Source organism: Patagioenas fasciata, chromosome 18, assembly GCF_037038585.1.
Source record: "Patagioenas fasciata isolate bPatFas1 chromosome 18, bPatFas1.hap1, whole genome shotgun sequence".
NCBI classification, from domain to species: domain Eukaryota; kingdom Metazoa; phylum Chordata; class Aves; order Columbiformes; family Columbidae; genus Patagioenas; species Patagioenas fasciata.
This window is the reverse complement of record NC_092537.1, coordinates 4388805-4400947: the sequence shown is the minus strand read 5'-3', so window position 1 is coordinate 4400947 and position 12143 is coordinate 4388805. Positions and strand designations below refer to the sequence as shown.

The 12143-nt window shown below is 44.2% G+C and overlaps 1 protein-coding gene across 5 annotated transcripts in view; it reads left to right on the top strand.

Moving 5' to 3' along the window:
- The window catches only part of UNK (unk zinc finger), a 45360-nt gene that overhangs the window by 28762 nt on the left and 4455 nt on the right, over positions 1-12143 (top strand). For 3 of the 5 annotated variants that reach the window (XM_065852297.2, XM_071816731.1, XM_065852298.2), the window contains 6 exons: positions 3840-3908; positions 4579-4753; positions 5870-5971; positions 7709-7897; positions 10764-10945; positions 11498-11755. In XM_065852297.2, coding sequence (XP_065708369.1) covers positions 3840-3908; positions 4579-4753; positions 5870-5971; positions 7709-7897; positions 10764-10945; positions 11498-11755 — 975 coding nt within the window. The remainder of the gene's footprint in view (positions 1-3839; positions 3909-4578; positions 4754-5869; positions 5972-7708; positions 7898-10763; positions 10946-11497; positions 11756-12143) is intronic. The other 2 variants (XM_065852299.2, XM_065852301.2) reach the window with 2 other exon arrangements.

The following is a 12143-nucleotide window of genomic DNA, read 5'->3' as shown; positions in this document are numbered from 1 at the left end:
GTTCTCACTCCGAACTCTTACCTTGATCTCCGTGACTTGGTTTGTCTTCTGTTTTCACCATTCATTTCTGGAATGTATTGAAAATGTCACATTGGTTGTCTCTTGCTTCTCTGACTGCATCATTCTGATCCTTGCCTCTCTCCTGTGACTTATGTATTAGATTTGAATTCCTCATCCTCATTCGAAGAGCCCTCTGCAATCTTACCCAACCCATATCTCTGATGACATTCCCTCTTAAGCCTTTTGGATATCCCAGTCTTGCCTTGCTGCTTCCTCAGTCGTCTTCTTGGTGTCATGCCTTATTCACCCTAGAACAGTCTCTTCCGTCTCTTCTGCCACACATGAGTTTTTCCACAGTCAGCTTCGTGTTGTGAATTTCCTTTCTTGATACTAGAATTAATAGTTTCTCTGCACCATTCCTTGCACGTCAGCTGAGCCCAACCCAGACCTTGGGTCTCGGATTTTATTTTTCACTGGGTTTGTAAATGTTAGAGAACATCATCTTGATTTAGGGGAAGGAATAGCTACTTTTCTGAAGAAGCAAAAATATTTCTTACAAGTTCTTTAAAAAAATATATATCTGTATATATAAAAAGGAATAGAAATACCTGGTCTATGTTGCTTGAAAAGAGGTGACAAGAAATGCTGCTTTCAACCTGGCTACCTTTAAACTCTGTCTGTAATATTAAAGAAGATAGCCTTAATAAGCCCTTATTGCTGCGTTAGTGGTGCACTGCTGTGAGAAAACAGTGGAAATAGCCTGTCCAGACAAGGTCTTGCATAAAGTAGTTGGATTTAGAAGCAGGCTCTGTGGGTTTTGTTTTATTTATGTTTGCAACTTTGGGAAAATATGACCAAACTTTGCAGTAGGACTAGTCTTGAACACTGTTTAGCCTAATTAAAATGATTTAGTGACAAATACAGATTAAGCTACATGCACGTACGCTTTCTTATAAATGCTTCCATTGTCTCTCTTAGTGTGGATGTGGCTTAGGAAATTGCAAATTGATGCAACACGTCTTTGGGGCTAAAGAGCAGACCATGCTGTGATCCTGGCGCTTCTTGCAGGCACAGCAGCTTGTAGCAGTTGTTTAGAAACAAAAGGGAAAAACATGCACTCGTTCTCTGTTGCCTGTGCTGCAAAGGAGAAGTGAACCCAAAGCCAAAGGACTGAGAGAAGCCCTGTCTCCTGCCAGCAGAGGCAGGGTGCCAGGGAGGCCCTGCTCTGGAGAAAATGGGCAGCAAGCCTAAGCCAAGGAGAAAGGGGATGAAGCATGAATAGGACTTTTAAAAGGAGGGCCAGATGATGAGCGTTTGTGTCTGAAGTCCAGGCTGTGCTACAAAGATACTGTATTCAGGTCGCTTCTTACTCGTGTGACTTTAATTAAGCAAAAACCTGTGTTAAATAGGTATTAAAATATAGGTAGAAGTAATCACAGTTGCCTTATGCTAGGCCTCTACAGACAAAAATAAGTGTCTCCAAAGTGTCCCGATTTAATTTTCTTTTAATCTATAATTACTTACTTTTAAAAATCCTCTGTAATTCCCTTTGGCATCAGAGGGCATCGGAGATTCTCATATACCCTGTAAATTAGACCAATAATTAGGCATTTAACTTTGTTCACTTGTATTTGAAAAGTTAAGAGACACCTTGGCTCAACTCTGCAACAGTCTCATCATTTTTCCTCTGTAGAATGAGAACAAATAGTTTCTATCTTATTAGAATGAAAAATGCACCTTCTGTGTTAATAGGTTCCACATAGTTTGTGGTAAGGCCGAGCCAGCGGTTAAAGCTAAAAATACTTTTCCTGAGTCCCAAAAGACTTAGCAAGCTGGAAAACTGCTGGCTGCACTGGAAGGACTTAAATGCCATTACCAGGGGATGTTCAAGTCCTGACACACAGCACAGTAGGTTTGTTCCATTCTGGTCAGAAAATGCTTAGTTTCACTTGTAATTTATGTCTCCTGTTTTCTTCTCTGCAACAGAGTGAATTGGAGTATTTCAGGCTGCCCTTTGAATTTCTGTCTCGATGTTCACCCTTTTTAATGTTATTCAGAGCTGAAGGAGACTGGCTTAGTGGTGACAGTCTTTTCGCTCTGGTTTTCACTGGTGTTACTTGAATTCAAGACAGTGGGAATTGCGACTATCTTAGAAATGTGTTCACTTTTTCTCCTTCTCAAAGAAAAAAACCCAAACCCTTCCAGTGCGACTTAACAGTGGCAGAGCCAGCCAGCTCCATTGGCAGGAAGCCTCTCGGTGGGGGGACGTGGCTGTGTATGTGCCTTCACTGTAGCTGCTGACGGCTGTTGATAGCACATTTTGTGTTCAGATGAGTGTCAAACAGAGTAGGGATGTGTTGGATAATCTAGCAGGCGTGTTATCAGACGCACACAGATGCGCTAACGTAACACATCTATCGCACACAAAGGAAAACAAGCCTGCGAGGGGTTCAGTGGGAGTTTTGCTGCATGTAAACGTGATGTATGTTGTTCAGGGAAGTGTGAGAGGATGGTACCCACCGCAGAAGGATCTTTGCATCCGTATTTCAACTGCCTGTTTGCCAGACTTTGACCTCCCCATGTGCCCATAGGCAGAGAGCTGAGCAGAAAAAAATGATTTAATTAAGTAAAACCAAGGGACGAATTCTTCTGCTGCTCTTTCGCCTGTCTGGTTATGTCATCCCTCTCCAGCGATCATTTATCTTTTTTCATACGACTGTTCAAGCCAAAAAGTCAAGGCATATCGCTTCAGGTCAGTGTGGCGTCTCGTGCGCTGCTGCTGCACATTGCGCCTGAATCTCCCCTGCGGAGACGGTGACTGCCTGCATTTGCAATAAAAACGATCGAGCAGACGCTATGCCTGGAATATATCTCCCATTCAGACTCAGGGAGGGGGTTGGAGAGCGAGTAAACAAGCAGCCCTGACTCTTGGCACTTTCCTGCTTGTCTCTGTGCCTGCAGGGTGTGATTGATCTCCCTGTGCCTTCTGCATGTAGCAGCCTGGGAGGAGCAGAGCAAGGCCTGCAGAACAGACCGTTACACACCGACAGGCTCAAGAGGCCACTTCCTTCCCAGCTCTGGTTATTGTAGCTCAGAAATGACTGATGTTGTGAGGCAAGATGGTTGATATCTGTTAAGGATATAGTGCTGGAAGGTCCCTAAGCTGAATTTTTAGGCTGGATAATGGAATTCCAAATGTATGTTTGCATTCATACAGTTTTGCAATTCCAGGCAGCCTTCATGTCACTTATAGCTCTCTATGTTAATGGGTGGGGGAAGGATATATATATATTTTTTATCAGTTTTGATAATGTTTCTTTTAAAATTGATTAGTTGCTCACTTTATTTTGTTTTGCAATCCTAGCTGGGAGCTGGAAAAGTTTGAGGGAAAACATAATCTAAGTACTTTATTTTCCCAAAGCTGAAAAACGCTTACATAATTTAAAAATATAGTGTGCGTCTCTCCGTTCTGGCCCTTTTTTAGATACTGGTAGGGCTGATTAGTGATTCATAGCAAGGCAAAATAATTTATTTTTGGTCGTGGTTCTTAAGATGTCCTTTGTGCAGCAGAGGACTTATAGCAGCATCGAAGGCAAATATAATTGTGACAAGTCTTTGCATAACTCTAGGGGTGATGTCCTGGTCTATAGAAATCAAATTACTCAGGGTGTTTTCCGTCTGCTATGCTTTCCCACTCTCTGAATTCTCTAGTGCTCAGAGCAGGCTGGAAGAGAGGAGGGGACTGTGTTTCCCATGGCCTCTCCAAAGCTAGCAGTCAGCCATTTTTAATTTTGCTGCTAATCCCTCTGCTTATCTTTTGTTCTGTTTCCTTACTGCAGCAAGCAAAAATGAAGTCCCACTCACTGGAACACAGGAGCCAGGAGCAACCTTTGTTACAGCCCAAACAGGTACGGTAGTGCTAGCAGAGCTCTGAATCCCATTCAGTGCTCGCGCCACCACAGACAAGGACACGAGAAATCTCTGTGGATCCAGACAACTCTGCAGGGAGTAAATGACAGTCCAGACACCATGAGGGATGCTCAGCTTGAGGGATTACTTTATGAAGATGGGATGATTTGCTGGAGAGGTTATTTGCGAATGGCTAGACCTGTGTGAATTCAGGATAGATTCATAAGCCTGGACTGTGCTGGAAGGAGTCTCCAAATTACAGAAAATTGAGCTGGAATGGGTCTCTGGAGTCATCTAAGTTCAAGGATTCGACAAAGAGAATTTAATATCAGGTTCTAAGTCGTGTGCTGAGCTGAGTGATTGATTGTGTGACCCGTTCCTATGATTGCATGCAATCTGTGGGTCACAGGAGTTAATTCTGGGGCAGCCTGAAGGATGTTTGTAATACTGGGGAGGGGCAGGGGGAATGGAGAACAGTCGGCAGAAATTAAAGAAAAGCTGTTAATCTCTCCCCCAGCCCGGTAGTAGCACTAGCCATCTGTCAGGTTGGAAGCAGGGGGGAACAGGTTTGCTGCTGATCTTTGGCTTATTCCTGCATGTTTCTGAAGGGATTCTTCTATAAGGATGTTTCATTTCCTACCTCTTTCCCTTTTAAAACTCTTGTTTCAGGACATACTGGGAATTCTCCCAGTGGGGAGCCCACTGACATCCAGCATCTCCTCTAGTATCACCTCCAGTCTGGCTGCAACCCCACCAAGCCCTGCCGGCACCAGCAGCATACCAGGCATGAATGCCAATGCCCTTCCTTTCTACCCAACCAGTGACACTGTTGAGTCTGTCATAGGTAACTTTGCCATTTTTCCTTTTTTACTTACGCTAATAAGGCTTCCTCAGACACGAATCACCAGGTATGAGAATTGGAATAGCATGGGTGTCGCAGAAAACTCTGTATTTTTTTGTTGTTTCTGTCAGTGTTGGCAGATTGCTGAGGCTGTAAGCTTTTTCTGTGACTGTGATACATCTGCAGGTCGTTACAGACAAAATTCACCCCTGGGACCAACAGAAGGCCTCTGAGCCACTTACTCAGAGTGTCAGATGGTGCAAAGGACCTTAGTTTTAGGTCTGTCAAAGTGACAAAGAGATCTCGGAGTAGGCAGGAAATCACAGGAGCATTTTCCACAGTTACAACCCCTTACATTATAAATGACACTTTTATAGTGAGGACTACCACCAAGTAGATTGTAAGGATTGCCCTTCATAGACTGTAGGCCAGAGACTGTAAGAAAAAGAGAACAGGAAAGGCCAGAGAGTGGAATCCCTGCTCTTAAATATGTACAGGTTTTTCGGTCACCTGTTTTTTCTTCCCCTTATCTAACATTTCTGAGGTGATTTCACTAATAATAATAGAAATGAGTGGGCATGTGTGGGATGGAATTATATCGATCATGATTAGTGATGAGGCATATTCAAATACATAAAATGTTTGCAGGCATTCATAAGCTTTATTTTACCCTATCTTTGAACCTCAGAGATGTTTTTCAGGTGGTTCCTTCTGCTGGTATTTCTTTTGAGTGGCTCTTCAGCAAAGTAGGGACAAAGCACAACCAGACCCAGACATGTTGTAAGTCAGTGTTATTGCATATTATGGACAGACTTGAAAGAGCAGTTTGGGGAAGACTTATGGGAACTGCTGTTATTTCATCAATTTTTTTTATAACATTTGGGAATACTTTGAGACAAGAAGAAATCAGATCAGGCAAAAAAAAAACCTGAACTGAAAAGCTGCCCATGACACTTTTGCCAAACTGTTTAAGAACACCATTGCACAGGGCGGAGAGTAGGGCTGTGTAGACTGACAGATAGTGAGCGAAGGCTCCCCTGCATGTAGGCTCTTTGGGCCATCCTATCTCTTGAAGTTGTTGGTCCTTTATAACATAATTGGTACCTCTGTGTCTGGCAGAGTCTGCCTTGGATGACCTGGACCTGAATGAATTCGGAGTGGCTGCCCTGGAGAAGACATTTGACAGCAGCACAGTGCCCCACACGAGTGGCATCATGATAGGTACATGAAAGCAACAGAGCTTTCTTTATCTTCTGCCAAGCAGTGTTGCCCAGTCACCTCAGTGGAGCCAGCCCAACAAAGCTCTAGAATCAGTCCCAAAATAACACTGGTTAAAACAGCAATTATAACAAACTCTGGCAACCGCTGAGCATCTTTGAAGTGAAATCTTGCCCTTACTGACTAGCAGAGCTGAGTTCTTGCCATTGGGCCCAGGTGTCTTGGGGATGTTTCTTGAGACAGAATGGGACTTGCTTGATGTTTTGTTTTTTTGTTTTTTGTTTTTTTTAAAAAGTGTGTAAGTAGACTCTAGAAGGCATCTGATAGCTTTAAAAACACACTGAAGTATAATGATTTACATCTTAAGTAGAAAACGCCCCCTAGCAGTAACAGGAAACTCACTGACCTGGTAATGGTATCCATCTGTCACAGAGTGTCATCATGGTCTGCTGATTTGATTCCTGTAATGTCTGTCTCATTTTCCTAAGTGGAGGTAGGCTAAGGCCTCTTCTACCTGTCTCTAATGGGTGTCCAGGGGAAAATGAAATGTCTCAGCTTTTTGGGAATGGTTGTAGTTTCCGGCTGCCCTTGCTGTGTAAGACAGATTTTGTATGAGACCTGACTTTGGTGGTCTAAAGGTTTCCAAGGGAACTACATTGCCTGGAGCAGGAAGATGTGCTGAGGAGGTTCAGGTTGGACACTGGGAAAAGATTCTTCACCCAGAGGGTGCTGGACACTGGAACAGGCTTTCCAGGGAGGTGTCACAGCCCAAAACTTGAGAGTGCTTAAGAAGCATTTGGACAACACCCTCAGACACATGGTGTGAATTTTGGGGTTGTCCTGTGCAGGGGCAGGAGTTGGACTCAATGATCTTTTGGGTCCCTTCCAGCTCAGGACATTCTGTGATTCTGTGAAACTGTGTTGAGGCACGAAGGGACCTGTGGAAGGAACCCTAAGGAATGTCACTTCCACTTCACTGCCGAAGAGAAAAGCCTGGTCTGAGAGTTGACTGTGCGTGTCTGCTGGTAGCCCTGCTGCTGCCGCTGCCCATCTGCAGGGGCTTAGCCATCCTCCCCACTGCTGCTCCCTCTGTACCTGTCAGGTCTGGGTGTTACCCGGTGGCCTTGTAAGAAAGATGGGAAGAGTGGGGAGCAGGGCTGAGATCTCCCGCAATGTGTGTATGGCAGGCAGAATGACCTCTTGTGTAAGGGAAGGGTGGTGTCTTTGCAGGTTGAGCTTCTGTTTATTTGGGGTTTTTCTTACTGATAGATCTGTGCACTCAAGTGTGTCTAAAATAACTAAAGCTAGTCACTGATTTTTTTTAGTGGTTAAGGTCATGATCTAGCCCAGTATGGTAGTCTTCTCACTACATGTTGTTTGGAAATATTAAAGGCAAAGTGAATTTTTCATTACAAAGTATTTTGCCAGATACCAAATTCGTCTTCTCTAGGCTGATAGGGACTGAACTCTGCTCAGAAAACCTTTTGCTCCTTTGGCCAATAGAAGAGTAGCCCATTGAACTCTGGAGGGTCTTAACCTACATGGCTCATGGGACAGCAGCTTCAATGCTCCTCGCAAAGGCCGAGAGGGGAATGAAACATGCTGAGAGTGGAGGGGATCTCGAGGGGCTTAGGGAGGAGAGAGGGAAGCTCACGCCTTCTGCTCTGAACTCCTGCACTGTGCTCTGGCCCATACTTCATGGTCATACGTAGCCATCCTCTCTGTGTGTTCTTTGTCCAGGTGGGAGTTTGCTGCAAAGTTCTGCTCCTGTAAATATCCCCGGGTCCCTTGGAAGCTCTGCCTCCTTTCACTCTGCCTCTCCTTCTCCACCGGTCAGCCTCTCATCGCATTTCCTCCATCAGCCCCAGGGACACTTAAGCCAATCAGAAAACACGTTCCTGGGGACATCAGCTTCTCATGGATCATTAGGTAAATGCACAGTGTGTGTCCCATGTACATGCCTGTCTGTGCCATGTAAGTATTTTCTTTTAAGTTAGTTTTAATTTGAATGTATTATTTCACTGCTGTCATTTGTATCTCTTCTTCCCAAGAGAACAGCAACAGTACTAGAAGCTGCCTTATCAAAAATCAGCTAATACCTTATGAACAAGGGAGCAATTCCCTCTGCTTCCCACATATCTAGACTCAGAAAAAGGGACAGATAGGCTAAGTGACTTGCCCTGATGATTTCTTTCAGGGAAAAGAGCTCTACCTTTTCCTGCCAACAATGCTGTGCTGAGACTTCACCTTAAACATTAAAACTCAAGAGTTGGGTCCTCAGCTTTGCTTAGTGTGAAAGTGAGGATTGCAGCTTGTCCTTGGGACTGCTTGTAGGTCAGGTTGGGTCATTGTACGTTTTTCTCCTGTTTGGCCTTCGGCACACAGTTCTGCATGATTGACTTTGCAAGAAGTTACAGCGTTCCAACATTGTCCCCTTTGCTCCACTTTTTTTCCTCTTGAGGATCTGTTTCCTGTCTGAAGGACTGTGAAGGGAAGAGAAATTGCCTTGGAGCTTCAGCTGCATTGGGCAGAACTGGGAACTCAGGGGTGAAATCTGTTTTATTATCAAGACACAGGGTTACCTTGAGAAACAAAAAGGATTTGGGCTCAAAGCTGCAGTGACACCAGCTCTGCTGATTTCTGTTAGCAAGAGTAAAAATTAGTTCTCTCTATTGCTGCTAGACATAAATGCTTCCTCAAATTTGAGATACTCTTTTATCTTTAATATTCAGCTTAACCTAATAAAATGATTACATGCTTTTGTAATCTATTTCTGCATGCACTTCTCTATGTAAATGCATCCCTTGTTTGCATAGGCCAAAACCATGCTTCCAAGCCTTGCAATTGCTATTTGCTTGGCTTTAACAGTTTTTACAATTACTGTAATAAGAAAAGAGACATCAGAGGACATCTCTGCTATTAATTAGTGTTGAGGCTGTCTGTTTATCCCAGTTTCAGTAAGAAAAGGAAATCTCACTGCAAAGGTCTGCTTTTCATTTCAGAAGAAACAACTTAAGCGGTTTTATTTGTATTGACTATGTAGTTACACAAAAAGCCAAAGAAATGGAGGAAACTCACAAATGCATTTAAATAATTCGTTTTTAAGAGGAAGATGTTTTCATGTAATACAACAAAACCATTTTTGCTGAGATTTTGATAAGATATTTAAATAGGAACCCAGCAGCTGGGAATCTGGAATCTCTCTATTCCATGTGGTTTGCTGAATGCACATAAGTTAGCGTGTAGTGTGTGTAGTTATTACTTATTTGTACTGCAGTTGAGCTAGTCCTGGGCTAGTTCCCACTGTGCTAGATGTGAAGTGTGCAGAGAAGGCATTCCTGACCAAAGGGGCTTCCTACTTCAAATGTGAAATGGAAACAGCAGGTGGAAAGAGGGAGTAAAAAGAAACAACAAGACAAGCTTGGTCAGCATTATGGCAGAATTTGTGGCTTGCAGGCATCCTACTTAGTGCTAGATTCCCATTCAGGAAAATGGAGTTTTAAAAGCAAAGTGCGAGTTGGGATTCCGATAGAACTTCTGCTTTCAACTGAGCACACTTCAGAGCAGCTGAAATGGATCTATGGTAAGTGGCTTGAGCCAGCAAAGATCCCTTGCTGCTCTGCTAAATGGCTTGTTAGCACACCTAAGCCCTTAGTGACAAGTTACTACTTTCCATTGTATTTTTATAACTGTTTGTGCCTTGTTTGGTGCTAGATGGGAAGTGAGTGGTGCTGGGGTAGCCTTCAGTGAGAGGCCATTGGCTCCAGGGCTTGCTTGCAGATGCAGTCACTTCAGCTGCTATAAGATCATAACCATCAAATGCAGGTAGATTTAGAAATGTCCACACCCAGTGGTGGGCACCACTAAATGAAAATAACTCCTACGTGAAACCGGTGCAAGTCTGTGTGCGTAGGAGTCCACATCACTCGGTAGCTCTGTCTCATTATTAGCTTTTCCTACTAGTTCTCCCTTGCATGCAAAGTCTAGATCCTTATTTTAAGTAAAAAAACTTCCGTTATTAGAAGACTACAAACCTTGGAGTCTGTGAAGAGTAGCTAGCTTTGTTTACAGCTGGTTTTCTACTGGTTTGTCTCCTAAGCTTTGAATTTCTTCCTGAAAAGAGAAATTATTTGAACAAGTTTAATAGGAAAGTAGTTAGTTAGTCTTCTCTGATGCAAGTTGTTAGCTTTATGCTGAAACTCTGCAGGGGATGGAGCCGATGTATATACTATCGCCTCTACTTGTTTATAAACAGAGTTTTACAGTTAGTGCTGTTTCTTGCATGTGCAAACAGTGAGGACATTGGTGCATTTTAGTCTCGCTGTTTGGGAAGTGAGACTCCTTTTCTAAGCACCAAGCTGAGACAAAAGCAGCAGTTTTGTTAGGCTGTAATGTGAGAGGACGCACCACCTGGGTTGGCTGTTTGAACCCATCTGTTCACCACCGCGGCTGGCTCTGCTGCACAGAGAGGTTCAGAGGTTCTCATATGAGAAGAGGGATTCAAGCTGGTAGTCAGCTCTGCTCTAAAACTGATGCTTCTAGAAAAACCTGGTTCCGAAGTTGCCTCCACTCAGTTTCTTGGGTCTTCCCTGTATCACTAAAGATGAGGCCTAATGATGTGAAATTTCCTGTATGAATCCCACTGTGATGGATTCCTGGGGATGAAAGTAATTCCTAAGATGATTTCTCTTTCCTATGTACATGTTTTTGTATCCTGGATTTCACAGGGTTAGGGAGGAAATGGAGAAGTTGCTAGCACCTGTGACATAACCCTCTCTATTTCCCTGTGAAACAGGTTTAAATGGGATGAACAGCAGCATATGGGAACACTTTGCTTCGGGGAGTTTTTCGCCCAGTACCTCACCTGCATTTCTGTCAGGTCCAGGTGCTGCGGAGCTGGCACGGCTACGACAGGAACTGGATGAAGCCAACAGCACAATAAAGCAGTGGGAAGAGTCTTGGAAACAAGCCAAACAGGTACTTGGGCAGCTCTGGGGAAGAGGGATTAGGGAGTGCAAAGGAGTAGGAAGAGGGTGTCAGCCTCTCAACAGGAGCTTTCTGGGCCTTGAGGCGATGGGAGGAGCTGTAGGTTTTACAAACAAATTCTCTTAAGCATTCTTATTCCTCCCTCTCCCTTGGAAAAAGAGACTGAATCACTGTGCCTGATGCATTCAGATGCTGGAAGCACAAGACCAGGTGTCATAACAGATGCCCTAAAGTGCTTGGTTGTCACTTAGACCTGCCAGTTGATTTAGACCTATGACAATTTGCCGGTCTGCAAAGTTTATCCCTGTAACGGTGTGAGCCAATTGTATAGAACCACAGCCCAACCAGGTGGGGTATCTGGAACGAGCAACACATTGAAGCAAAGCTCCAAGGATGTTCCAGAATTTGGGAACAGAGCAGATTAGACAGAACATGCTCCTGGTGAGGAGTGTATGAAAACAGATAGTTTTGGCTCGAATTCTCTATTGGAGGGCGACTGAGTTTTCAGACTCCTTCTTTTACCCTCTTTGTTGGAACCTGCAGGCTTGTGATGCTTGGAAAAAGGAGGCAGAAGAAGCAAATGATCGCGCCAACACAGCTAACATGGAATGCGAACTGGCCCGGGAGCAGAGGGAAGCCTTGGAGCTGCAAGTGAAGAAACTGCAGGAGGAGCTGGAGAGGATCCACGCAGGCCAGGACCCTCAGTTTCTGCGCTCCTTCTCTGACCTGGAGACCCTCTCTCTCTCTTCACTTTACACCCTTCAGAAGCAGCTGCGGGCAAACCTGGAGAAAGTCGATAAGGTGAGTGCAGGGATTTGTAGGGCAGGGCCTTGCTCTCTGCTCCTACAGATTGCAGCTTTTTTCCCTTTAATGCAGCCAGACATCAGCAGCCTATCAAAATAATTCCATGTGGATGTAGCCAAAGTGCGTTTTAGCCAGCTTACAGGAAAATACCTACCCTTTCTTTGTGCCTAAAGCACAGTTTAAGTCAATCAAAGCTGCTCTGTTGATCCAAAAGGTCGTAAAAGATATCATGCTGTGCTGCTTTGCTTTTGCTTCAGAAGACGAATGGGCAGACAGCTCCAAGTCCTTCCCCTGCTGCCTCCTTGCTGCTCCCCAAAGTGCACAGCACAGGATCTCTTTTGCTTTGTGACTTTGCTTATGTGTTCCCCTGTCCCCCTCTCTTGCA